At 37.5% G+C, this 27,673-nt stretch overlaps 1 protein-coding gene and 1 pseudogene across 5 annotated transcripts in view; one reads left to right on the forward strand and one right to left on the reverse strand.

Annotated features, from left to right (window-relative positions):
- Positions 1–27,673, forward strand: part of RABGAP1L (RAB GTPase activating protein 1 like) — a 759,437-nt gene that overhangs the window by 23,911 nt on the left and 707,853 nt on the right. The window contains exon 1 of one of the 5 annotated variants that reach the window (XM_042975848.1): positions 15,819–15,947. The exons of 2 other annotated variants lie outside the window; for them this stretch is intronic. In XM_042975848.1, coding sequence (XP_042831782.1) covers positions 15,868–15,947 — 80 coding nt within the window. In that variant the 5' untranslated portion in view covers positions 15,819–15,867. Of the gene's footprint in view, positions 1–15,818; positions 15,948–20,623; positions 21,119–27,673 lie in introns of those variants that run through there. 2 more of the 5 variants (XM_042975852.1, XM_042975850.1) reach the window with 2 other exon arrangements.
- On the reverse strand, positions 22,422–23,277 carry LOC102957977 (annotated as a pseudogene).

Consider the following 27,673-nt stretch of genomic DNA (forward strand, 5'->3'; position numbering starts at 1 on the left):
TTTTCCTTTATATTAAATCTGAAGGTGGTTTCCTGATTATGGGTAACTGAATTAGTTTTTCAAATCCCATTATAGTTGTAAAGTGGATTTGGGTTTGGTATTTGTATGGGTTGTCTGATGCAATTAAAATATTAAAAAAATTCTTTTTGTTGTGATCTTGCTAGAAAGAAATTATTATTCTTTGAAATGTTTAAGTTTAACCCATTCATTCATTTATTTAACAAGTGTGATATTGTCAGATGGGGTGCTGTGTTCCTGACACTTTCCTAGGAGCTGGAAATACAAAGTTGAATAAAGGGTACTTGCTGTCCGAGAGGAACTAGTTGTAATTGATGAGATAGACATGTAAGTAATTATGTGGTATGATAAATGCTAGAGTAGGAATATAAATTAATGTAAAATTTTGTAGAAGCACTATTGAGGCAGTGGTTGGCTCTTTTTGGGGGGGTTGGAGAAAGTTTCTAGGTTTGTTAATCCAGACAAATCCAGTTGTTAGGATTTTACCCCCCCTCCCACATTTGTGTAAAATAGGGCTTTTTAAACTACCTGCAAAGAACTCCAAAGGCAAAGAGAGTAAGACTGCCCCTTGGAAGTTCAGGATATACCTGGGGTAGCTTGAAAATTTCTTAAATTATCTGTTTTATCTTAAGAATTCATATGAAAATTGCATTTATTTGCATACTGATTCTATAAATATAGAAATGTTTTAATTACTAGCAGGAAAAAAAACCACTACTGGCCTATTAATTTTGGACTACTGGAGTGAATGAAGAGTGCTAACGCTGTGTGCCAGTTTTAGCATTCACCTTCATTTTTGTAGTATGTTCCCAGCATGTCTCAGTTTACGCCTTGGGATGCAAGTGTACTGGTTTGAGAAAAAGCAGATTGGTCAGTCAGAATGTGGAACATCACATTCTTCCTCCTTTGCCTCCCACATTCTTGCTGTGTTCTTTCTCCTTGGTTTTATTTTACGACTGCTTGGTATGCCATGATCAGCTTGCTTACTGCCCTACTAGTTTTTATCAGCCAGTGAACAGAGAACAATACTAGAAGATTCTTGGGGCATAACCAAGGAACTTTCTGGAATAACAGAAAACTTGAGTTAGGAGCACTCAGTACATGAGGAAACCATCAGATTTGGCTCAGCAAAGTAAGTAAAGGTCTAGGAGGGCTCCTATATTAATAAAGGGAAGATGGGCCAGACTGATAAGGCTTGGGGTTAGAATTTGGGGCTAAGTGCACTGGTAGAGTCCAATTTTTGCAACAAAAAAGCTGCTGGTGGTAATTTTTTCAAAGTGGCCAGACCAAATGGTCTGAAAATTTCATAGATTGAAGTAAGTGCATGTTAAAAAATAGATTATCTCTGAAACCATATAGTTAAACATAAAAAAGTTATGTTACTGACTTACTTTGTAAATGCTAATAGCCTTCCCTGTGGTTCACCTGATGTTGTTAGTATGTTTCATTAATGATAGCTGCTTGATCTCAAACCCCTCTATTTCTCTAACTCTATTGCACATGTCAGTAGGAGATTTAAGAGGGTCTAATTGAGTCACTTCTGCATCTCTCCAGGTTCTTAACTAATTGAGAACGGAAACATAGGCTCCGAATGTGTGACAAAATGAAGTATTGGGCTTTATTATTGGTAAAGGGAGGTTGGAAAAGTGGTGAGGATTCCAGTATTGTACTCTTCCTAGCAAGAAGTGAAAGCCCCACATAGAAGTAGGAGAACAGAAGAATCTATTTTCTTTTCAGTGCAATGAGTCATGACACCTGCCATAGCCACAGTCCCTTCAGATGGAAACTTTAGTCAGGGAACTAGGCAAACATGTTTTATACCATTTAACCGGGTCTCCCCACCTCCTAACCCACCCCACCCGCCCATGCCTACGAGGCTTGAGATGGGCATCTGGCCTATGAGCAGTCATTGTAGGAGACAGATCATTGCAAAGTGGTATTGATTTGGTTGCTTCAAATCTGGACTCTGTATTTTAACTAGGTGTATTAACTAGAACAAATTATTTAATCTTTTGAATGTAGTCCTTCATTTGTAAGGTGGGAATGCAATTAGTTCAGTGATTGTTGTGAATATAAACAAAAAGGTAACTAAAATGTCCAGCACTGTTTCATTCATAGTAAGCATTTAATAAATAATACTATACAGTGATAACTATTATTTGTGAATTATAGTAATCTCAACAAACTAGACTTAGTTTATTTAAATCTTTAAAAATTACAACTGCCACATAAAACACATAGTATGTGATACTTGTTACATTCCTAAATTGTATTGTTAATAGAAAACGGGTATCCCTTCAGATTCATATTATTTCTTTGACTTATTCATTTCCTGAAAGCAAGAGGCTATCTTTGTATGCTGATGTATCCTATATCGCAGACTTGGCCATATGAATGTTATCCATATAGGATTTCATTTTCATGTCAGAATAAAATCTCAATAATGTTCTCTATGTTTTTGGGGAAGGGTTGCATATGGATCAACTGTGCATTAGTTAATATTCTTTGAGGGTTGTAAGTGTCATTTGAAATAGCTTTAGTTTATTACTATTTTGAAAAAGAGGTGTTATTTATATAAGTGTGTATAGCAAAACCCAGAAAAGTCATTGACTTGCCTTAAAATTTATGTGAATGTTTTGCACATAATTATTAGTACATATTTCTTGAGTGGTCTCTTGCTGTACATTCTTTTAATTGGATGAGTTAAGGGAGATCCTAAGACATTAAGATTTAAATATGTGTAACATGATAAATAGTCCCTTTATCTATAGAATGAAGTAAGGTTAAAACATAAGTTTAGTTGTATATAGCCTGTTTGATGCTAGAAATTGTAACAAGAGCTAGGATTCCTGGTACTAAATTGTATTGTTCTTTGGGGACAGAATTCTGGAACTCTTCTTGAACCAGTTACTATTTACTGATTTGGTTTTAAAAATGTACTTGAAGTGCTTTAAAACACGGTTTTGCTGAGTTTTCTAAGTTGTTTGCATTAGGCCTGTCTCTTCTTCCCTCCCTCGTTTTTCTCTTTCCCCTCTCTTTATCTGTCACTAGTTAAGACATTTTATTTAAAAAAAATTATTTTGCAGAAGTTAGCTCTGCCTTATGAAGTATGCTAATCTAAAATTTGAACTTTGAAGGGTAGAAAATACCTCATAGTGGAACTGAGTTGAAAGGACAGTAGTTCCTGTAGGGGATTTCGATCCATAACTGGTTAGAAACCAGAAAGTGAGGAGATACGAACTAGAAGTTAGTATTTAGACTGCTGGAAAATGCCTTTAACTGTAGTTAAGTGGAGATATTTTCATAGAACCCAGACTTGGTCCATTATGATGCTCTTGGATGTCCTCATTGTCCTGACAGCCTCACTTTCTGACCGCTCCTTTTCTTATTTTTAGGGCACATAGGAATCTTCTACAATGTGTATAAGTACATCTTTTTGTGACCTGGGATTTGGGATACTGTTGTACTCTTGTGAAGCAAGAAGGATATTGAGAATTCCACCCCCCCCCCCAAGTACAATGTATAGTTACTGGGTAGCTATATCTAAAACAGATTAGAATATACTTCAGATTGTAGTACTTGAGTTTCATTTCAGGATATGTCAAATATGAATTTCATTTCTGTGTTTCTCCCAAGTGTTTATTTTCATCATTTTTTTTTTTGATAGGACACGTTGAAATATGTTCTTTACTCACAGAAGTTTGACATATTTTGACAAAACTATGACAAATTGTAAAAGGCTTCATCTTTTCTTTTTTAAACTTTTTTTTGTTTTTAATGTTTATTCATTTTTGAGAGAGAGAGACAGACAGCGTGAGCCAGGAAGGGGCAGAGAGAGAGGGAGACACAGAGTCTGAAGCAAGCTCCAAGCTTTGAGCTGTCAGCACAGAGCCTGAAGTTGGGTGTGAACCCATGAACTGGGAGATCATGACCTGAGCCAAAGTCGGACACTTAACTGATTGGGCCACCCAGGTGCCCCTCATTTTTAAACTTTTATCTCCTACTAATGGCTTGTCGTAACATCAGGTGTAATTGGAGTGTGCTGGGATTATATGAAAGGCCAATAATATTTAGCATGTTAGGTACAAATGACTTAAATGACATACATAAATAAAGTCAGAATTGAAGGTAGAGATTGGCTCTGACAGGCGGGAGGAAAATTATTTGCTAATATTTGAAAAAAAGTGAAGTTCAGATGTGGAGTTAATTACTCTGGCTTCTGTGCTGATTTTCTTGGAAATAATTTTCCATTTGTAAGACTTGATTTAAAGATGGTTATTTTGATGTAAAATATTTGAGTTTTTATCCGAATTCCTTTGTTCAGAAGCAGGAGAGAATTTCTGCCTCATTTTTGCCCTTAGGAAGAAAATACAACAAATAACATTTAGCTGTGTGTTAAGATAAGCTGGAAAGTTGAAGTGGAAAAAGAAAACTCTTTGACTTCTTACTTTGTGCTTGGGTTTTGGTTATAATTGGTAAATTCCCAAGTGTAAACTTTGGGACTCAAGAAGGGATTGCTTATAAAGTAGCGTTACTATGTTTATGGCTATTTATTTAATATCTGGGCCTATTCATACCCATTTAGAGCAGTTAGTTTTTTATTTTGTATTTATAACTAATGCTCTGTTTTTTATGGTAGAAATACTTATTTTACTGTCATCTCAGCTGTAACTTAAGTAGATTAAAATAAAATACCTTTGGTTAAGCAATATAGTCATGTGAAAATGTCTTGGGAAAACCAGAATTTACCTTCCTGTGTTGGAAGATAAGTCTCATGTTGGGGCATCTCTACCAGTTTTTTTTAGCTTATTAATTGATAGGATTAGACTGAACATGTTGGCATACTTATATTTGAAGTTTAGTTTTAACTCTGGCTTTAAAATGTAACAGTAGTTAGACTTGTGAGCCAGTGAAGTCACTTTACTCACTTCTATGTTAATCTCAGTTAACAAGTTAATTAACATATATAAAGCTCTTGGCAGAGCAAATGACAAAAAGCAAAATAGTAAATGCTAGTAATAACTACCAGCTTCTGACTATGTTTACTAAAGGGAAAGCAGAGTTAATCATGCAAGATTAGCACATGATGATTAAGGAAGATTATACGATTGGTAAAATTGTGGCAGTATAAATTTCTATTTTTGAGCTATTATGGACTCCATTTGTCTTCTGGGTCTAGGCTTTTTTTAATGTTTACTTATTTGGGGGGGTGGGGAGGGAGAGAGAGAGCAAGCACAGTTGGGAGAGGGGCAGGGCAGAGAAAGGGAGAATCCCAAGCAGGCCCCTGAGGGGCTCAAATTTAGGAACCATGAGAGCAAGTCTGAGCTGAAATCAGGAGTTGGATGTCTAACTGATTGAGCCACGCAGGTGGCCCAAGTTGCTGAATTTTTAAAAATCTCGAGTTTTGTTTCCTTGTTCTTAGAGGGATTATATGAGAAAGAAAAGTATGTAGCACAGTGTCTGCTACATGACAAGCTTAATGAGTGGTTGTAAGTGTGTGTGGTGAAGTATATGGCCTCTCTGGTCAGGCTGCCATGTTAGTTTTGGGACCTTGGATAAGTCATTTAGTATTTGTTGTTTCTTCATTTATAAAAATGGATTAATATTAGATCACCATATATTGTGAGGGCAATTGAGATGGAAAGTAAACTGCATAGTACAAAATAAGCACTCAGTTAATGGTAGGTATTACTACTATGGGCAAATTGACCTTGGGCAAATTACTTAACTATTCTTTTCCTGTTTTCATATCTCTAAAATGAGGATAATAGCTACCTTGTAGAGTTTTTAGAAGTATTATAAATACATAGATACTCAGTAAATGGTAATTATTTTTGGCACGATACCTGTAATTCAGGTCAATAGTATTTTCTTGGCAATGTGAGCCAGCTAGCTAGATTTTTTTCCATGACACTGATGGCTGTCTGAATTGAGGACTTAGTCTACAGTCAAGTCAATTATGCTCTTTCTATGAAAATAAAACTTTGTAATAACAGCTTAACATTTACTTAATAATATTTCCTTTTATTTAATCTATTTTTAAAATGTTTTTTTATTTATTTATTGAGTGAGAGAGAGAGAGGAAAGAGGGAGACAGAGGATCCTCAACAGGTTCTGTGCTGACAGCAGAGAGCCCGATGTGGAGCTCCAACTCACGAGCTGTGAGATCATGACCTGAGCTGGAGTCAGACCCTTAACTGACTGAGCCACCCAGGAATCCCCTATAATATTTTCATGTGAAATGCAAATTAATTTATATTAGGGTATACTTTTTTCTATTGTCTTATTGAGTTTTGTAGAACAAAGGCAAATGCAGTGTCTATTTGGGTTTGAGACAAGGAGATGCTATTCTCACTTCCCCTGGATGCTTCCTATCCTCTGTATCCTGGAAGAGAGAAATCCTCACATGGGATTGTTTCTAGGATGTAAAGGCTTTATAGAGAAGTGACAGTCATCTGCCTATTTGGGGTAGACAGCTTAGAACTTGTCTTGCCTAGAAAACAGAGAACTCCTGATCAAAAGTGTTAGGTGAATGTTGTTACATTCTTTATTGTATGACGAAAGCTGTCAGTGGGACCAGGCAACTCAGTTTCCAGCCCAGGTCTGCAAAGGCATAAGCAGTTTTCCCATGGGAGGATCCAGCTGTTAGAATTTACTGAACACCAGTGACCACTCTGAAAAGAACAGATAATCAGCCACTCTGAACTGAAACTACAACAGGCTTTCACAAATTTGCGGATGTAGAGACTGTTTATGGAGGATGTTACCAAAGGGTCTGCATGTCCATTCAGATACTCAAATCCCATGGCTTATTAGGGTGACAGTGTATATACCTGGATCCCCCCGCGCCCCCCTCCCACTTTTTGTTTTGAGAAAAGAAATCTTGGAACATACAGAAACTACAGCTTAATAATAGATTCTTGGTAAACACAAAACTTGTGATGAATAAGTCATTTTATATATAATTTTCCTTTTTGGAAGGTTTTGCATGTAAATGTCAGTTACATGGATTTTTTTTTTCTGAGATCTAATTCACATACCATAAAATTCTCCATTTTAAAGTATACAGTTGGATGGTTTTTAGTATGTTCACAAGATTGTATACCACTAATTCCAGGTAGAGTATACATTTTTAAGAAAGGCATATCTTTTACCACATTTAGATGAACTTATCTCTGATTTTCTTTTCTGCTTTAAGAAACCCTATTTTGTCAGGGGCCCCTGGGTGGCTCAGTTGGTTAAGCATCTGACTTTCGGCTCAGGTCATGACCTCATGGTTAATGGGTTCAAGGCTCTGTGCTGACAGCTTGGAGCCTGGAGCCTGCTTCGGATTCTGTGTCTCCTTCTCTCTCTACCCCTCCCACGCTCACGCTCTGTCTCTGTCTCTCAAAAGTAACTAAATGTAAAAAAAGAAAAAAAGAAACCCTATTTTTGTCTTTGGGCTTATCTCTGCCTTTTATTAAGTCATTTGGAGTGTTGGCTGTAGTCTCGGTTTAGAGTGCTTGGTGGAGCCAATGGGTTTTCACCGTAGTCACTGGTTGGTACTCAGTAAACTCCCAACACCTGGATTTTCTCTTTTTTTTAATTTAATAAAAAAAGTTTTTTTTTAGTTTAGAGAGAGAACACGAGCAGGGGAGAGGGGCAAAGGGAGAGAGAGAGAGAGAGAGAGAGAGAGAGAGAGAGAGAGAGAGAGAGAGAGAGAATGAATCTTAAGCAGGCTCCACACTCAGCTCAGAGCCTGACTTGGGGCTTAATCTGACCTGAGGTGAAAATCCAGAGACACTCAACTGACTGAGCTGCCCAGGCACCCTTATCTCTCTCTTTTTTAGAAGTTTATTTCTTTATGTAAGTAGTTTCTACCCCCAGTGTGGGGCTCAGATTTCACAACCCTGAGATCAATAGTGACCTGCTTTTCCAACTGAGCCAGCCAGGCACCCCAGCTTGAGGGAGAACTTTCACCAGTTTCAAGAAGTCCTCAAACACCTATCTCTGCACTAATTTCATTTTTATTCTATTTCAGAATAAGAGGAGATAGAAAATAATATCATTTTGGATGACTTTGCCATAAGGCTGAATGATGGTTATTCTTTGACAGTGGAGCGTTTGTTTGATAACTTAATTATTCACTTCTTCCTCTTGCATGAATAATTAAGTTTTACCATAAAAGTTATTTTTTTAGACCAGATAAAGATGTTTTTCCTTAGCAACTCATGATACTGTCATGCATGCATTTTTATAAATTGTTATAGTTCTCTTAAATAATTCCCTTCATTTTTAGAGAAGCTTTATTTACCATTCCATCTGAACATTTTCTTTTTTAATATTTTTATTATTTTTGAGACAGAGAGAGACAGGGCATGAGTAGGGGAGGGGCAGAGAGAGAGGGAGACACAGAATCCCAAGCAGGCTCCAGGCTCTGAGCTGTCAGCACAAAGCCTGATGCGGGGCTCGAACTCACGAACCGTGAGATTATGACCTGGGCCGAAGTCGGACACTTACCCAACTGAGCCACCCAGGCGCCACCCATCTGAACATTTTCAATGAGATTTGTACAGGGCATTATAATTTTCCAACACATTTACTTTCCTTGGGCAATGAAAATATGTTTGTTTTTACATCTGAGAGAGATCAACAATAGTTACAGAATTTAGCTTTGTCTATTTTGTCTACCCTATTGTGTCTCAAAATTAAAAAAAATTAAAAAAAATGTTTTTTTTTTGAGAGAGGGGGAGTGAATGACTGGGGGAGGGGCAGAGAGAGAGGGAGACACAGAATCCAAAGCAGGTTCCAGGCTCTGAGCTGTCAGCACAGAGCCTAATGTGGGGCTGGAACCCACGAACCTGAGGTCATGACCTGAACCGAAGTCGGAACCTTAACTGAATGTGCCATCCAGGCACACCTACCCTATTATATGTCTTAATAGCAGGTTCTCTGAAAAACAATTTAGGTGTTATATTCCAGTTTACTGTTATTTTTGACTTAAACTAAAATGTAATTCTCATTAACTGCAAAGCATATCTCCTCAAGTTCTTTAACTTTAATGAAGTCAAAACTTTTTTCCTTTCCTTTCCTTTCCTTTCCTTTCCTTTCCTTTCCTTTCCTTTCCTTTCCTTTCCTTTCCTTTCCCTTCCCTCCCCTCCCCTCCCCTCCCCTCCCCTCCCCTCCCCTCCCCTCCCCTCCCTTTCCTTTCCTTTCCTTTCCTTTCCTTTCCTTTCCTTTCCTTTCCTTTCCTTTCCTTTCCTTTCCTTTCCTTTCCTTTCCTTTCCTTTCCTTTCCTTTCCTTTCCTTTCCTTTCCTTTCCTTTCCTTTCCTTTCCTTTCCTTTCCTTTCCTTTCCTTGTTTCAAGAAGAATTCTTTACCCTTTCTCTGACACCTGCAATCTCTTACAGACCTTCTATCTCTATGCCATATTGTCCAGAGGGAGGACAGCTTCTCTCTCCTCTCTACTACATTCTCTTTGTGGGTTTAATCTGATGAGACAGTTTAGTTCTTAAATTCTTTCCTGTACTGTTCAAAGGAAAATGCCATGTTAATTGGCTTAAAGCTCCTTTTGGAACAAAGTGTTACAGTAAAAGGTATTAAGTTAATTGGCTTAGATTCAATTAGAGGCCTGCCCCCTCTCTTCCTCCTGCATCCTTATCCCCACCACCAGATGCTCTGGGGCTGCTGTACAACTGAGGGAGAGAGAGAATGGAAACTAGAAAATACATAATATGGATGTTGGTCATTTGTATTTTTATGTTCTTTAGTTCATTTCTATTGGAGTACTCATCTTTTTTTTTTCTTTCCGTAACAACTTGTTATAATACCATTTGTCATGTTCCAAACTTTTGCCTTTATTTATCTTATTAAAAATTTTTTTTTAATGTTTATTTATTTTTGAGAGAGGGGAGCAGACAGAGGGAGACAGAGGTTCTGAAACAGGCTCCACACTGACAGCAGAGAGCCCAATGAAAGGCTCGAACTCAAAAATTGTGAGATCATGACTTGAGTGAGTCATCACTGAGCCACCTAGGCAACCCAACCCAAACTCTAGCCTTTAAATGTTGCTCTTATTATATAATATGCAGAAGTCTTAAAATTTTATGAAGTTACATTTATCAGTCTTTTTATTCATGATTTCTTCCTTTGCGTTATGCTTATTTCTTTCCTACCCTGATAACAGAAATAGTTGTAGTTTTTTTCTTAGTCATTTAACAAAAAATCAAAATCCTTTTGATGTTTGTTTTGAGTTTGGTTTCTGGTAGGTGCCACTTTGAATTTTTTCCCTAATAGCCATTTGTCCCACCACCTTCTTATTGAATAATCCCTCCTTTCAGTAATGTTTTGAATGAACCTGTCCTTCCACAAATGCTTTGTAATTTGCCACTTTTATTGGATACCAAAATCTCATGCTGGGAAGCTCTTGAATTCTCTATTCTGTTTCTTTGATTTGCCTGCAATTTCTTTTATCAGTCTTAAGTAATTTCAATTAATCTATCTGGTGATTATGCCTTCTTTCCCTTAACCCCAAATTTTCTTGATTGTTTTCCCCCATGTTTTCTTCCAGATGTTGACACTACTTTATACATATTTACTGAGTACGTGATATATGTCAATTTTTTTTTTTTACATGTGTTAGCATGTTCAGTCCTCATAACAAGCCAATGATGTTGGTGTTATGTCACAATTTTACAGATGAAGAAATTGAGATACAGATGGGTTTAATACTTAGTTTAAGAGCACATTAAAGCTGAGGAACTAGGAATCAAGTGCTGGTAGTCTGACTATAGAGCTCATGTCCTTAACCACTATCCCAAAGGTTAGATCATTGTGTGAATTTTCAAGTAACTTTTTTTTTTTTTTTTTTAAGTAATCTCTATACCCAACATGGGGCTGAAATCAAGAGTTGCATGCTCTACTGACTGAGCCAAGCAGACACTCCCACAAGAACTGCCTTTTAAAGTTTTGATGGAATTAGATTGAACCTGTAAATCATCTGGCATCTTTACAATATATAGTTATATAATAGTCTGTTTTCTGAATTCTGCTATCCTGGAAAATTATATGTATCTGTGTTTATTGGAGATTTTAAGTACTTAGGTAGAATTAACTAGTATTTTTTGTAAGTACTCTCTGTATAAGAAGTTTATTCTTACTGGCTTTCTGAATGGGTTCCTCTCACCCTCTTTTTGGTGTAATGAGATACTACTGGCCTAAAAGAAAGCTATTGAATTTGTGTATTTTGTATCTGGCAGGCTTGCTTAAAAATAAAAACACATGGGGCGCCTTGATGGCTCAGTCGGTTAAGCGGCTGACTTTGGCTCAGGTCATGATCTCACGGTTGGTGAGTTCAATCCCTGAGTCGGGCTGTGTGCTGACAGCTTGAAGCCTGGACTCTGCTTCAAATTCTGTCTCCCTCTGTCTCTGCCCCTCTCCTGCTCACCCTCTGTCTCTCTTTTTCAAAGTAAACATTAATATGAATAAATAAAAACAATACTGATCATCTATTTTCATAGAGAATATATTTCAGAAAATGTTTAAAAAAATAAATCTCTAATAATCTGATTTACGTGTGTGTGTAGGGGGTGGATGTATTCTATTTATAGGTAGCTAAGAAAATGTGAAAACTCTAGATAATAGTTAGATACTGCTTTTAGGTTGGTTGAGATTCTTTCCAGGGATTCACGGTCCCTGGGGAGGGAGGCCCAGTTACTTTCTTACTGTACTGTTGGCCAGGAAGCTTTTGCATGGGATTACACCCCTGTCCATGGTAGCGGTGAAGATAGGCATTTTACCTGATGGGCATTGCTGCAGAGGAGATCTGGCCTTTTTCCTCAGGGGCTGATGATGTTATCACAGAAGAGCAGGAAATAATTTTTGTCCTGTGGATGTAAATTGCTGCCTTTGGCATGAGAAAGGCAGAGAGTGTCATTATATAAAGTACAAAACTATCAAATGTGTGAAAGTAGAGAAACATTTGTAATAATAACAACCAGCACTGTTTTGTGTACTTCATGTGCTCTAAGAACTGTTATTTTTCTGAAATCTTTTATTAGTTGGAATAGATTTTCAGTTGATGCTTTCAGATTGTGTAGTTTATATAATAATATTACTATAAAGGTATGCTGGAACAAAACCAGAAATATTTTGACATGTAGTATTCTCATTTTTACATTTTAAACAGTCTATGATTGTAGCTTTGAAGTCCCTATTGTCCTGAGTATTTAGTACTTTTTAATTTCATTCAGTACATATTTATACAGTGTTTACCATGCGTCAGACATTCTTTTAGGTGTTGGGGAAGCATCAGTGCACCAGACAGATCATCTGTTTTAGTCAGGGTTGGGGAATGTTTGTCAATAAATGAGCAATTAGGATCCCCTCTACTTGACATAAACTCTTACTGATACTCAGTTTTACTGTATTTTTGTCAGAGAAGTATCCTAAACAACCTCTACTCTAAAAATTTGAGTGTGTGTGTGTATGTGGTGTGTGAGAAAATGAACCTTTATGTTTGGCCAGAATGATAGAGTGTTTATGTACATATCTATTAATGAACCATACCAATTAAACTTCATGTCTGTATCCTCATTTCTTAGAAGGCACTTGATTTGTTAACAGCTAATTGTCTTCTGCTTGAATTGTCTGTCAGTTTTTCATTGTATTTTGAACAGTTTTTGCTCTATGGATTTGATATTACACTATTTGGTGTATATAGGCTTTTGACTAAGAGATTTTTCAGTGTGACTTGTACTGCTTATCAATATAAAAATACCTCATTTGTCCTATTTAATGCTTTTAGGCCAAATTATACTCTGATATTGAATCTGCCTATCTCAGTATCTTTTTTATTTTAATTTACCTGATATGATTTGTCCTTTTCCCCCCAACTTTCCATGTACTTTTAAGTATGTCTCTTTGAAGTATATGTTAGCTTGAATCACATGAAATTACCATTTCTATAGGTCAAAAAAAGTCATGTATTGGTGATTTCATATGGTCCAACCATGGTTAGCCACCAGCTTTTTTTAAATTTATTTTAGTACTCATCATATTTTGACCCCATTTAAGAATCTTTTTAAAAAAATTAAAAAAAATTTAATTTTAGAGAGTGCAATCAGGGGAGAGGGGCAGAGGGAGAAAGAGAATGAGAATGTTAAGTGGGCTTCATGCCCAGCATGGAGCCTGATGTGGGGCTCCATCCCATGACCATGGATGGATGGGATCATGACCTGAGCTGAAATCAAGAGTTGGACATTCAACTGACTGAGCCACCTAGGTGCCCCAAGAATCGTATTTTATTGACTTATCAACGTTTATTCATATTTAAAAAAATTTTTTTTAACGTTTATTCACTTTTGAGAGACAGAGCATGAGCGGGGAAGGGGCAGAGAGAAGGAAACACTGAATCTGAAACAGGCTCCAGGCTCTGAGCTGTCAGCACAGAGCCCGACGCGGGGCTTGAACTCACGACTATGAGGTCATGACCTGAGCTGAAGTCAGACGCTCAACTGACTGAGCCACCCAGGTGCCCCCGTTTATTCATCTTTTGAGAGACAGAGACAGAGCATGAGTGGGGCAGGGGGAGGGCAGAGTGAGAGAGGGAGACACAGAATCCGAAGCAGTCTCCGGGCTCCGAGCTGTCAGCGCAGAGCCCAATGCAGGGCTTGAACCCATGAATCGTGAGATCATGACCTGAGCTGAAGTCAGCCTCTCAACCAGCTGAGCCACCCAGTTGCCCCAAATCTCTTACTTTTTTTAATTCTTTAAATTTTTAAAAATGTTTTTATTTATTTTTGAGAGAGAGAGAGTGTGTGTGTGAGTTAGTGAGTGGGTTAGAGGCAGAGAGAGAAGGGGACAGAGGAACTGAAGTGGGCCTGATGCGGGGCTCAAACTCATAAACTGTGAGATCGTGACCTGAGCCATAGTTGGCCACTTAACCAACTGAGCCACCCAGGCACCTCTCAGGAATCTTTTAATAGATAGATAATATAGATACCAACAATAAGTAGCATTCATTAAGTTCTTAAATGTATTGTTTGTTCTAAGCACATTACTTATGCTAGCTCGTTTTATATTGACAACAGTTCTGCGGGGGTGGGGGGGTGGGTGGGTAACATGATCCTCCCTATTTTATAGCTTAAAAAAAATTAAGACATGGGGAGATTAAGTAATTTGCTCAAAGTCATAAAACTTGTCAGGGTAGAGGTTGTGATTCAAAACCAGTTATTCTCAGCTGTCAACGCTGACCACCTTGGCTTTGGCACCTATTAAGTTGAACTCTGAATGAGCATTCAATTGGTAGTAACCATTTTGTTCTCCCAGGTGTGATGGTGATGGTGGTGAATAAATCTGCATGAACAGGCTTCAGTTAATTATAAATGCCTGGTTCTTTCAGTAGGATTATACACCTCAGAGACTGATTCTAGGAAATTGACCTGTTGGTTCTGTGCTGTTCCGGGGGAAAAGTGCTGAGATTGTTATCACTTACCTAGCAGCTGGAGGGAGGCATGCACTAGATAGTCTTTTGAATAGTCAGGAAAGGCTAGAAAGTTATAAAAACAATAAGCAATGTGAAGAGATAGCAGATTAGAGGTTGCTGGGGATAAGGAGGAATGGGGAGCGACTGCAAGTGGGTAAAGAGTTTCTTTTTGGAGTGATAAAAATGTTTTGAAATTAGACTGTGGTGATAGTTGTACAACCTTGTGAATGTACTAAAACCCACTGAATTGTTTTTATTAAAATTTTTTTTAATGTTTATTTTTGAGAGAGAGTGCACGTGTGCGCACGCACATACACACGAGTTGGCGGGGGGTGGAGAGAGAGGGGGACAGAGGATCCCAAGCAGGCTCTGCACTGACAGCAGTAAGCCCGATGTGGGATTCAAACTCAGGAACCATGAGATCGTGAATGGAACCAAAGTCTGATACTTAATTGACTGAACCACCCAGGTGCCCCTCACTGAATTGTTTTTAGAAAGAAGAAAAAAGAGCAATGTGAGCTTTTTGGCAAATGCTGCAGCCCTTTGGGTGGGGACTGAAGGCCAGGGGAGCTTGCCCCTCTTATGGGGAGGATGTATCTGACTTACTACTTTATTTTTAAAAATAAGCTTTATGTTTTAGAGCAGTTTTAGGCTCACAGCAAAAGTGAGCGGAAGACACAGATTTTTGTATATACCCTCTGCCTTCACACATGCGTAACCTCCATTATCAACATTTCTCATAGGATGATGGTACATTTGTTAGAATGGATGAATCTGCATTGTTACCGCTCAAAGTCCATAGTTTACATTAGGGTTCACTTTTCCTATGAATTTGGACAAATATATAATGACATATATCAACTATTTTAGTGTCATACAGAGTGTTCTCATTGCCCTAAAAATCCTCTTTTTTGTTCTTTGCTTCCTCAGCTCTTGTCAACCATTGATCTTTTTACTGTCTACATAATTTTGTCTTTTCTAGAATGTTACATAGTTGGACTCCTACAGTGTGCAGCTTTTTCACACTGGCTTATTTCACTTAGTAATGTACATTTAAGTTTCCTACATGTCTTTTCATGACTTGATAGTTTATTTCTTTTTAGCTCTGAATAATGTTTCATTGTCTAGATGTACTACAGTTTATCCATTTGCCTACTGAAGGGCTGTAGGGCAGAAAGACTTTGTTGCTTCCAGGGTTTGGTAATTATCAGTAAGGCTGCTCTAAATATCTATGTGTGGGTTTTTGTGTGGACATTATCATATTTTCAACTCCTTTTGGTAAATACCAAGGAGTGCTGGATTGTATGGTCAGAGTATGTTTCATTTTGTAAGAAACTGCCAAACTGTTCTCCACAGCGGATGTCCACTTTTCATTCCCTCCAGTAATGAATGGGAATTCCTGTCACTCCGTATTCTTACCAGCATCTGGTCTTGTTACTATTCAGGATTTCAGCCCTTGTAATAGGTATGTAGTGGGATTTCATTGTTTTAATTTGCATTTTCCTGATGACATATGGAGCTTCATCTTATTTCATAGGCTTCGTTTTCATACGATTATTTGCCATGTTTGTATCTTTGATGAGGTAGGTGTCTGTTAAGATCTTTGTCCATTTTAAAAATCAGGTTATTTTCTTACTGAGTTTTGAGAATTGTTTATTTTGGATAAGTTTCCTTTGTCAGATATCACTATTGCAAATATTTTCTCTTAGTTTGTGGCTTGTCTTTTCATTCTCTTGACAGTATCTTTGCAGAGTGGAAAATTTTAATTTTAATGAAGTCCATCTAATCAGTTTCTTTAATGGCTCATGCCTTTAGTGTTGTATCTTAGAGTCATCACCAGTCCAAAAGTCATCTAGATTTGCTTCTGCGTTATCTTTTATAAGTTTTATAGTTTTGATTTTACATTTAGGTCTGTGATCTATTTTGAGTAATTTTTAAAAAATGTTTATTTTTGAGAGAGAGAATGAGAGGGGGAGGGGCAAACAGAGAGGGAGACACAGAACCTGAAGCAGGCTCCAGGCTCTGAGCTGTCAGCACAGAGCCCCACTCGGGGCTCAAACTCAGGAGCTGTGAGATCATGACCTGAGCTGAAGTTGGATGCTCAACTGACTAAGCCACCCAGGTGCTCTAATTTTGAGTCAATTTTTGGGAAAGGAGTAAGGTCTGTGTCTGTATTCCTTATATTCTGGCATGTCCAGTGTTTCTGTACCAATTGTTAAAAAGGCTGTCTTTTCTCCATTGTATTGCTTTTGCTCCTTTGTCAAAGATTGTCCGACTATATATGTATGAGTCTATTTCTGTGCTCTGTATTTTGTTCTGTTCATCTATTTATCTGTTCTTTTGCCAGTAACACACTATCTTGATTACTTTCTCTTTATAGTAAGTCAGGTAGTGTCAGTCCCCAGATTTTGTTCTTCAGTATTGTATCAATTGTTCTGGGTCTTTTGCCTCTTTCTGTAAGCTTTAGAATTAGTTTTCGACGTCCATAGGGCATCTTTCTGGGATTTGGATTGGGATTGCATTGAATCTATAGATCAAGTTGGGAGGAACTGACAGCAATATTGAGTCTTCCTATACACAAACATGAAATATCTTTCCGTTTCTTTAGTTCTTCTTTGATATCTTACATCACAGTTTCCTAGCTTTTCCTCATATACGTCTTGTATATAATTTTTTAGATTTATACCCAAATATATAATTTTTGGAGTCCTATTGTAAATGGTATTGTGTTTTTAATTTCACTTGTTCATTGCTGGCATATAGGAAAGTGATTGATTTTTATGTTAACCCTGTAGCCTGCCACTTTGCTGTAATTGCTTGTTCTAGTAATTTTTTGGTCAGTTATTTCAGATTTTCTACATAAGCAATTATGTCATCTATGAACATATTCTTTATCAAGTTGAGGAAGTTCCCTTAATTCCTAGTGTACTAAGAGTTTTTATTATGAGAGTGTTAGATTTTGTGAAATGCTTTTCTCCATCTACTGATATAATCATGTGATTTGTCTTTTGTAGCCAGTTGATGTGATTTTTGATTGTTGGATCAGTTTTGCATACCAGTTTTTGCAACTGTCACCCAGAAAACATCTCCAGATTGCCTGGTCTGGTGGCTAGCAGGGCTTATCCTTGTGGTCCCACAAGACTGTCTATATTTATGTACTTGAAAACCTGCTGCCTGAGGGTCTGGCTTCTAATCAACCTGAATCTAGGTGCTGACTAATATTCCCTCCTGCTCCCCATTTTGGGACACAGACAGGTCTCAGCATATCCTCAACAACTGGGAGCTATTAAAAATAAAATAGGCTGAGGTACCTGGGTGGCTCAGTTGGTTAAGTGTCTGACTCTTGGTTTCGGCGTAGGTCATGATCTCAGGGTTTGTGAGTTCCAGCCCCCCATTGGGCTTGGTGCTGACAGCACAGAGTCTGGGATTCTTTTTCTCCCACTCTCTGCCCCTCCCCTGCTTGTGTGGGCCCTCTCTTTCCCTAAATAAATAAATAAATAAATAAATAAATAAAGTGCATGCCCTCTCTCACCCCAAACAAACAAACAAACAAACAAACTAAAAGAAAAATAGGCTGCTTGGACAATCACAAAGGTTCAAGAGACAACCAGTATGATTGAATGATAAGGTTCATCTCTTACATGAGACCACTCTTTCAAGAGTGGGAGACGTGGCAGTTTTATCTAAAACAGGAATAAACATAGAAAGTCAAAATGAGGAAAAAGAGGAGTAGGTTCCAAATGAATAAGATAAAACCTCAGAAAAATGGCTTAATGAAACGGAGATAAATAATTTACATGATAAAGAGTTCAAAGTAATAATCATAAAGATGCTTACTGAACTTAGGAGAAGAATGGTGAACACAGTAAGAACTTAAAGAGTTAGAAAATATAAAGAAGTACCAAATAGAAGTCACAGAACTGAAGAATACAATAACTGGTCTGCAAAATATAATGGAGGAGTTCAACAGCAGGCTAGATGAAGCAGGAGAAAGGATCAGTGAACTCAAAGATAGGGTAGTGGAACTCATTCAATCAGAGCAGGAAAATGAAAAGAGAATGAAAAAAAGTGAAGCTAGCTTAAGGGACCTATGGGACAACATCAGGTGGTCTAACATTCATATTATAGGGGTCCCAGAAGGAGAAGAGAGAGAAATGGGCAGACTTATTTGAAGAAATGGTGGCTGAAAGCTTTCCTAACCTAGAGAAGGCAATGGGCAATTAGATCAGGAAGTCTAGAAAGTTCCAAAAAAGATGAACCTAGAGAGACCCACACCAAGACACATTATATAATAAAATGTCAAAAGTTAAAGAGAGAATCTTAAAAGCAGCAACAGGAAAACAACTTGTTACATGCAAAGGAACTCCTATAAGATTATCATATTTTTTAGCAAAAACTTTGCAGGCTTGAAGGGAGAGGCATGATATATTCAAAGTGCTGAAGGAAAGAAACTTCCACCTGGCAAAGTTATTCAGAATTGAAGGATATGAGATAAAGAGTTTTCCAGACAAAAGTAAAGGAGTTCATCATCACTAAATCAGCCTTACAAGAAATGTTAAAGGAACTTCTTTAAGCTGAAGACGAAGTTCCCAAGGTTGTAACAAGAAAACATATAAAAGTATAAATCTCACTGGTAAACATAACTATATAGTAAGGTAGTTGACTAATCACTGACAAAGTTAGTTTGAAGGTTAAAAGACAAAAGTAGTAAAAATAACTATAACTACAATAATTAGTTAAGGGCTATACAAGATAAGATGTAAAAGGTGCCACCAAAAACATAAAAGGCAGAGTACAGGAGGATAAAATATAGAGCTTTAGAATGCATTCAAATTTAAATTGTTATCAACTTAAAATAGATTGTTACAGGTTGTTATATATAAGCCTCATGGTAACCACAAAGCAAAAATATATAGTGGATACACAGAAGATAATGAGAAGGAAATCTAAGCATACCACTAAAAAAAAACCTCATCAAATCACAAAGGGAAAGAGCAAGAGAAGAGAGGAATTACAAAGCCTTCAGAAAACAATAAAATGACAGTAAGTACAGATCTATCAGTAATTACTTTAAATGTAAATGGACTAATTTTCCAATCAAAAAGCATAGGGTGCTGAATGGATTAAAAAAAAAGATCCATTTATATGCTGCCTACAAAAGACTCACTTCAGATGTGAGGACACAAACACACTGAAAGTGAAGGGATTGAAAAAGATGTTCCATGCAAATGGAAACCTCTCAGACTTGCCCACACTGAGCCTCAATTACAGTTTAAGTTTTCCTACCTCAGTACTGATTCCCGTGGAAGTTTCTGCTCCAGTGGGTTATGATTCTCTATATTTACCTGACAGTCTGTTCAGTTTTGGGGGCAGCAGTTTGTCTTGTCACTTCACCTATCTTTTGGAGCTAAGAACAGTTGTTGATTTTTTAATTTGTATAGCTTTTTACTGGTTATTAGCATGAAGTGGCTATTTCTGAGCTTCTTAAATTTTTTTTTTCAACGTTTTTTATTTATTTTTGGGACAGAGAGAGACAGAGCATGAACGGGGGAGGGGCAGAGAGAGAGGAAGACACAGAATCGGAAACAGGCTCCAGGCTCCGAGCCATCAGCCCAGAGCCCGACGCGGGGCTTGAACTCACGGACCGCGAGATCGTGACCTGGCTGAAGTTGGACGCTTAACTGACTGCGCCACCCAGGCGCCCCCTGAGCTTCTTAATATGTAGAACTGGAAACCAGAAATCCAGCTTTATTTTTGTGTTCTTACATTTAAGGAAATTTGTGGTTTTTTGCCTCTGTTTGTTAATTGTTTTCAGTCACGATTAGTATAGTGCAGAATCATTTCACTTTCATGTGACAGGCTTTTGGTTTTCCTTTCACATCCATCTGGCTTTATGTTCTTAAAATTTTATGTGTTTTTGCTGTTGCCTTATTTCTGCTATCTCTTTTTGTGTGAGTAGATTATGGTTCTTAATTCTTTATCCAAGTAATAGAGAAGATGATACACGGTTTCTTTTTATTCTACTACTGGTTACATATGTGTTCTGTAAAAACATTTGCAACAAACTGTTTCTTTAATTTTCAATATGGAGATTCAAGATATAGTTGATTTTCTTTATTTGTGGTAGTTATGTTCTTACACAGCTACTACAAACACTGAATTAGCAAATACTAAAGTAGTTCCTAGGGGACATGTACAATTAGGTTCCTGTGAGCTTCTAGTCACAATGTTTTTATCAACCGATGAACACATTACCTTGCTTTATGTATACTTCTGTTTAAAGCGATCTTTAATATATGTTTAATATGTAGATTTAACTCATGGCTGAAGGAAGCTTATCTAATGCAGTTTTTTCATATGTCACATCATCATGTTCTTGTGCTTAGGAACACCAGACAGCCCTTCAGCACTATAGTTGGGGACATTTGAAATAGTAAAATGTAAAAACATGACAATAAATAGACTGTGAAAAGGACACTTGTTTAGAGTTTGAGAGCTGAAACAAGAAGGAAGAGCATTGCCTTGTTCACCTTCAGCTGGAAGCATGTGTATTGGGCGACTCAAATTTTTTTGCCACATTGTGCATGTCTGCAAATAACTTCTAAAATGCTGTAAATATTGATTTTGGGATTACAGGCAAGTTTTAGTAAGTGAATTTACAAATACAAAATCTGTGAATAGTAAGGATCAACCATATCTGTTAACTCTGAAGGTAAAAAATCTTATGTATGTAAATGTGTATCTATTTTTGTCTTTCTTGTTAGGGTTTTGTTGATAACTCTGTTATTTTGACCCAAAGTGTTATTTTTCAGTGTGTAAAATCAGTTTTTTCAGGAATTTTTTACATTTAATGTCTTATGACTCATCAACAGTAGTTGTTTAGTCTTAGTACTGTGTAATCGATTTTATTCACTCTTTGTTCTTTGTAGACTAGCTTCCATGTCTTTTTAAATTTTGTTTCTTGTTAGCCTGAAATATATAGTTGGGTAATTATCTTCATGAAGAGTTTATCATATGAGTGTTCTCTTTTCTGAATTTTTGTCCAGTTGAGAAGCAGTTGGTCTTGTATGTGTATAGGTATGGGGTTCTTGGGTTTTGATCTTTCTGTCTCACTCTGAAAATTTAAGGATTGCTTCATTATAATTTGTGTTGTACTTTCTAAGAGGAAAGGTTTAAGTCTGAGATTAATAGAAGTCTGTTCTCCCTGGTCCTCATTCTCCTCCCCTCTTCTCCTTTTCGTAGATAATTCTTTATCACTCCTTGTTTTTCTGTAGGATTTCTAAAAAACATTTTTACTAGGCTGTATCTAGGTTTTAGCATGTTTTAATTATTTTTTCCTTGTGTACTCAAAATCTTTAGATGTCCCATTTCAGGTTTTCCTTCAATTAGAAACATTAGAAACATTTCATGTATATACATATACATACATACATACACACACACACATGTGAAACAGAACATGCTTTATTTAGCAAAAACTGGTGAGTGTGTATGTGGGAAGGCATGGCAGTAGTGTGCAGGGGCTGAAGGTGAGAGGGTCAGGGTGCATAGCATGGCTGAGATGTGACTCAGGATAGAGGAGCTAGAGGTCAGAAGACTGAGTTGGGCATTCTCTGGTAACTTATCACCTGGTCTTCTAAAGGCTATCAGGCTCAAGAGCCCCTGGGGTTTCTAGAGGCCTGACCAGTAAGGAGGGACTTCAGGGACAGTCTGAACAGCAGGCAGCCTTCACAGTGGTCCACAGCTCCAGGATGGCCTCCAAGATGGGGATGTCCAGGGTGGAGAAAGATCCAGAACCTGAAGCATCACATCCTTGGCTCCATCATTCAAAGGTGAGAAATACCAGCAGCAGAGCCCAGGAGAGTGTCTGAATTTCTTGGTTAGGTTATCAGATTAGAAGTATACTCCCTCCCCCTCCAAAAGTGTGCGCGCACGTGTGCGCACACACACACAGATAAAAACAACCACAAGCTGTCTGGATCACTATGTTGATGGCTGCAGGTCAGGGGATTAGGCTGTATTGTCACGGGAGTCCCCACTACCCCACTGGAATTAGACATAATTCTTAATGGGGTATTTGGAGGGACCCCAAGAGGTGACATGTGTGGCAGACACCAAGTATCGGGCCATATAATGGTATCCACTGTCCCCCTCCCCCCCCCCCCCCCCCCAGAAGGGCAGGTGTGGCACAGTAGCCCCTCGCTCAGCAACAAGAGGCGAAGAGTTGCTCTACCTAGAAGGAGGAGGCCCCCACCTCCGGCTTTTGGGCCTTGAGCACCCATGGGTTGTTGAAGTCCCGGATGATGGTGTGGGCTGTCTAGCAGATGGGGATCAGGGTCAGGACTTCTGAGATGACAAAGATGATCCTAGAGAAAAGCATCAGACAGGCCTTGGACTCCTTGTCTTCCATGCAGGTGGTACCCTTGGCTCTAGTGAGGTGGACCAACGGACCAAGGAGAGCCAACAGGAGGGTGATGACGCAAAGGGCGCAGACAGTCTGCAGGTCCTGGGGCAGCATTAGCAGTGGGTTGTACGCTTTGTACTGCATCTGGCCTGTGCTCTGCACCATGCAGGACATCCACGGCCCCTCCCATGCCACCTGGGCCACCATGGTGATGTTACTGATGAAGGCAGTCACCATCCACAAGGGACAGGGCACAGAATGCAGGAGCATTCATCCAGCCAAGCAGGGTTAGGATGATCTGCAGGATCTGCAGACCACCGGAAGCCACAGCAAGTTTAAAGTTGAGAGGAGCTACAAAGGAGCCCACAGGGATGTGTAGGAGCCGCCAATATTATATATTTTAGAGAGACATTGTATGGTGGTTAAGACTATAAACTGAGGAGCCAGATTGCTTGGTTTCCAATTCCTGCCATGATACTAGTGTCTTTGGGCAAGGTTCTTACCATTTTGTGCCCTAGTTTACACATCTGTAAAATGGAGATAATAACAGACTTACTTTAAGGTAGAATTAAAAGAGTTTATGTAAAGTGCTAAGAATAGTAACTGGTATAGTTAGGAATTGTTTTTATTATAGGCTTTATTACTATTCTCTCTTCAGCTTCCTCCCCCCGCCCCGGAATTGTTATTTTTTTAAATTTATGATTGCCCGTTTGGGATCTGATCTCCATATTTCTCTTACCTCAGTGTTTGTATTTCTTAATTTTTTTGTCGAATCTAGGATAAATGTTTGATTTTTTTGTCTTGTTTCTTTACTAATTTGTTCTGGTGGAATATCTAATCCAGACCTGGTGTGGTTTTGCCTTTGTTAATCATTTTATTTTGTTTCTGTACAATTTCTCCTAATCTTCCTTCTTCATAACTTCCTGCTCTAGTTTCACGTATATAATTTTGTTTTGAGCGTCAGTTAGAAATTTTATAAACATGTTTTCCTGTATCTTATAGTAAATATATTTCTGAAGAAATTTGGTTTATTTAGTCAAGTGTCCATAATTTGAATTGTAGAATCTTTTTGGATGTGAGGTTTTTTTCTTCTTCATTTTTATAGTGGAAAATCTCTGTTAGCCCAATATGGGTCATAACATAAGATAGAATTTGAGATGTATTATAAGAGATGGATCAAACTAAATCTTTAAATAAGTTGAAGGTAAGTGATACTGCTAAGACTCCTGTAATAACTGAGCCAGGGTTCACAGTATCATAAAAACAATAAATGATAGTCACTAATATGTATTCAACTTTTTTTTTTTTAAAGTGCCAGGAAGTATGCTCAGTGCTTTTACATGCATAATATCATTTAATTTTACCCCAACAGTTCTTAGGTGGATTATTGTTTTTGCTGTTTTAAACTTGATGAAGTTGAAGGTTAGAGAGATTTACTTAAGGTCATACAATTTGTAAATGGTGGAGGCAGGATTAAACTCAGTTGTGTGTATGCCGACTCTATTGGTTGAGGGCTTAACAGGCTTTAAGGCCTTAATTGTCAATATTTATTAGGGCTTGAACTCTTATAAGTAGGTTTAGTCCCAAACTCAGACACTGCCCCATCTCACCCATGGTGGATGGTGGGAGCTGTGTTTAGATTCCTCTTGGTGAAAGAATTCCTCAATGCTCCACTTAATATACTTTGAAAAACCATGGAATTTGTTCACTTCTTAATTTGGGTTATTCATAAATAACTCCTCTGATGCACACAGGTAATCCTTCTCATTGCTGTACTACTTTATTACTTGTTTCTTAAGCAGAACACAGTACTGCTGATGTCTTGCTTTTAAAAAATCTGTTGTGGTCTATATAGATATTCTTGGAGTTCTGGGCATATGGTTGGCACCTTTTCCTGGAGAGCAGAGAACCCCAGTTTGTATGAATGTATTTTCTGTTTTTTTTTTTTTTTTTAACAATTTTAAGATGGTTTTATTAATTTAAATTTTGAGAGAGACATGGTACGATTGGGAGAGGGGCAGAGAGAGAGTAAGACACAGAATCTGAAGCAGGCTCCAGGCTCTGAGCTGTCAGCACAGAGCCCGAAGTGGGAATCCAACCTACAAGCTGTGAGATCATGATCTGAGCTAAAGTTGGACATTTAACTGACTGAGCCACCCCAGGCTCCCCTATATGAATGTATTTTCATTGTTTGCCATATTCCCTGTCACTTAATAATTGTTAGTTGAATGAGTACTGTATAAATTAAATTAGATAAGGAGATTCCAATAGTGTAAGTCCTTCAGGATGGGCATATTTAATGCGGTTGAATATGCATATCACAATCAGCTAGGAACTTTTTTCACAATACAGATTTTTTTTTTTAAGTTTATTTACTTAGAACAAGCTCAGGAGGGGCAGAGAGAGAGAGAGAGAAAGAGAAAGAGAGAATCCCAAGCAGGCTCTACCCTGCCAGCACGGAGCCCAATGCAGGGTTCAAACTCACAATCTGTGAGGTCATGACCTGAGCTGAAATCTAGAATTGGATGTTTGACTGAGCAGGCACTGCTTCACAATGCAGATTCCTATTATGACTAGTCCTTTTTCCTTTAACTATCCATGATATTTGGGATTCAGGAAAAGAATGGTTCTAAGGGGTCGAGTACATTTGGAGACTGTAAAATGATTGAATGTTTGTTTGTTGTTTTTTTTTTTTTAACGTAGGCTCCATGTCCAGCACAGAGCCCAACGTAGGGTTTGAACTCATGACTCTGATAACAGACCTGAACTGATGCTTAACTGAGCCACCCAGGTGCTCCATTTGAATATTTCTTTTCTTCTTCTTGTTTTAAAGTTCATTTGAGATGGAGAAAACATGAGTGGGGTCAGGGAGGAGAGAGGGAGAGAGAATTCCAAGCAGGATCTGTGCTGACACAGCTCAGAGCCTGACATGGGGCTCGAACTCATGAACATGATCTGAGCTGAAATTAAGAGTCAAATGCTTAACCAGCTGAGCCATCCAGGTGCCTCTGAATAGTTCATGATGAATAATTGCTGCTTTTTTTTTTTTTTTTTGATATTTAGGTGTTCGTGCTGTAATGATTAAAGTGTGTATACGGTTTAGATCTTGTTTATAATAACTTTTAAGGGTTTCATGAAGTAATAACACATTATTGTCTAGTTCATTATGGAGTTATTTACTGTATTAAACCAGTCCTATAATGACTTTGCAGATTGTGATATTACTTTTGTCTTTTAGAACAGGAAAGACATAAATAATCCCTAGGTTGAAGGACTTGACTTAACGAGAGCAAATTTATGATAGGTGAATTTTTAACTCTTTGAAATGTGGTATAGTATTTTGGTTAATTAAGATGATTGTTTAGGTTACATGAAAACAAATCTTTATAAAATGAAAGTATTTGCAGTAATTAAAAAGGAATGAGATTATTTTGATCAGCAACAGGGTGCCTTGTACTGTACTGGGAATTAATGGCATAAAAATATCTCTGGTACCTATTTCAGTTTGTTTTTATTAAGAATTTGAGATTTTGTGGCAAATAAGAGTAGAGGCAAGAGAAAAATCAAACTAAAATAGGTACTCGAGATGTTTTTATATAAGCTCTTATGTAGGTGGTAGCTAAAAATCTGGTATTCCTAGAATGTGAAGCACATATATCACATCTTACTCTTTGGCACATTAGCAGGATAAGCTGGCATAAATAACAGCTTCTTTTCCTGATGGGAAATTTTATGCCTTTTTGTACTTTTAGTCCATTAGATTTTTATCTCTACTTGAATGTGAATTTAAAGAAACCCAAACATTTATCTGTACACAAGCTAGATGGGTGGCTCTAAAAAAATTGTTTTAATTGTATAACCCCATAGGCTAATATCATTGGACTAGAGCAGACTTAATTAGCTGGGGAGATTGTTGAAACTGGTTCTAGAGGTGATAGAAATTATGTTTTGAAGGATTCAAGTTTTGTATATCTAGTTTATACTACCTTAGCATTTCTAAGATTTGAGTTTTCTATGCCTTAAAAATTTTTTTATTTACTTGACCTTTTCTGGGATTGAGATAGTGTTTGTTTCCTGCTGTATTTGTTTTCTAGTCAAATTGGTTCTTTATATTTTATTACTATTCCTTCTAATTATGTTTCAGTGTTATTTGGTACATAAAATTTCAGCCACATTTTCTTGTCCCTTTTGATTATATTTTGCATTTATATGAATGACCTTTGTAGAATAAAGTATGGTGCCTTTTATCTTGTTGAAAGATGAAAAGCTTTTTGAGGTGGTCCCCTTTCTGTTCCAGTCATTCAAATCTGAGATCACTGTGCTATCACATTGCAGGCCATTTTTCCTTGACACTGAAGGAGGGCCTCACTTTGGTCATTTTCTTTTGTTTTAATTTGCTGTTGTCATTATGGAAGTTTCTAGGAACTGTTCTTTAATTTTGACATGTACTTTATTTTTTTCATCATATATTTGGGTGTCACGTGCTAGATGCTAAAGGAAATATAGGCTTTGTTTTTGTGGGTTTTTTTTTAAACTTTCCATACTATTTATTTTTTTCTTCTATTTTGGCACATTTTAAGCATATAAAATACAAATTTCAAGCATAAAAAATTAGGGCGAATGATATAATATATAATCCTGTAACCTCTTATCAACTTTAGCAGTTATCAAATGATGACCAATCTAGTTTCCTCTGGGCCCACCCAGATTTTATGAAACAAATCTCAGACATCATGTTATTTAATTTGTAAATATTCACTATGCGTTTCCAGAAGACAAGGATTCTT

The sequence above is a fragment of the Panthera tigris genome, chromosome F3 (assembly GCF_018350195.1).
Source record: "Panthera tigris isolate Pti1 chromosome F3, P.tigris_Pti1_mat1.1, whole genome shotgun sequence".
Classification (NCBI taxonomy): Eukaryota; Metazoa; Chordata; class Mammalia; order Carnivora; family Felidae; genus Panthera; species Panthera tigris.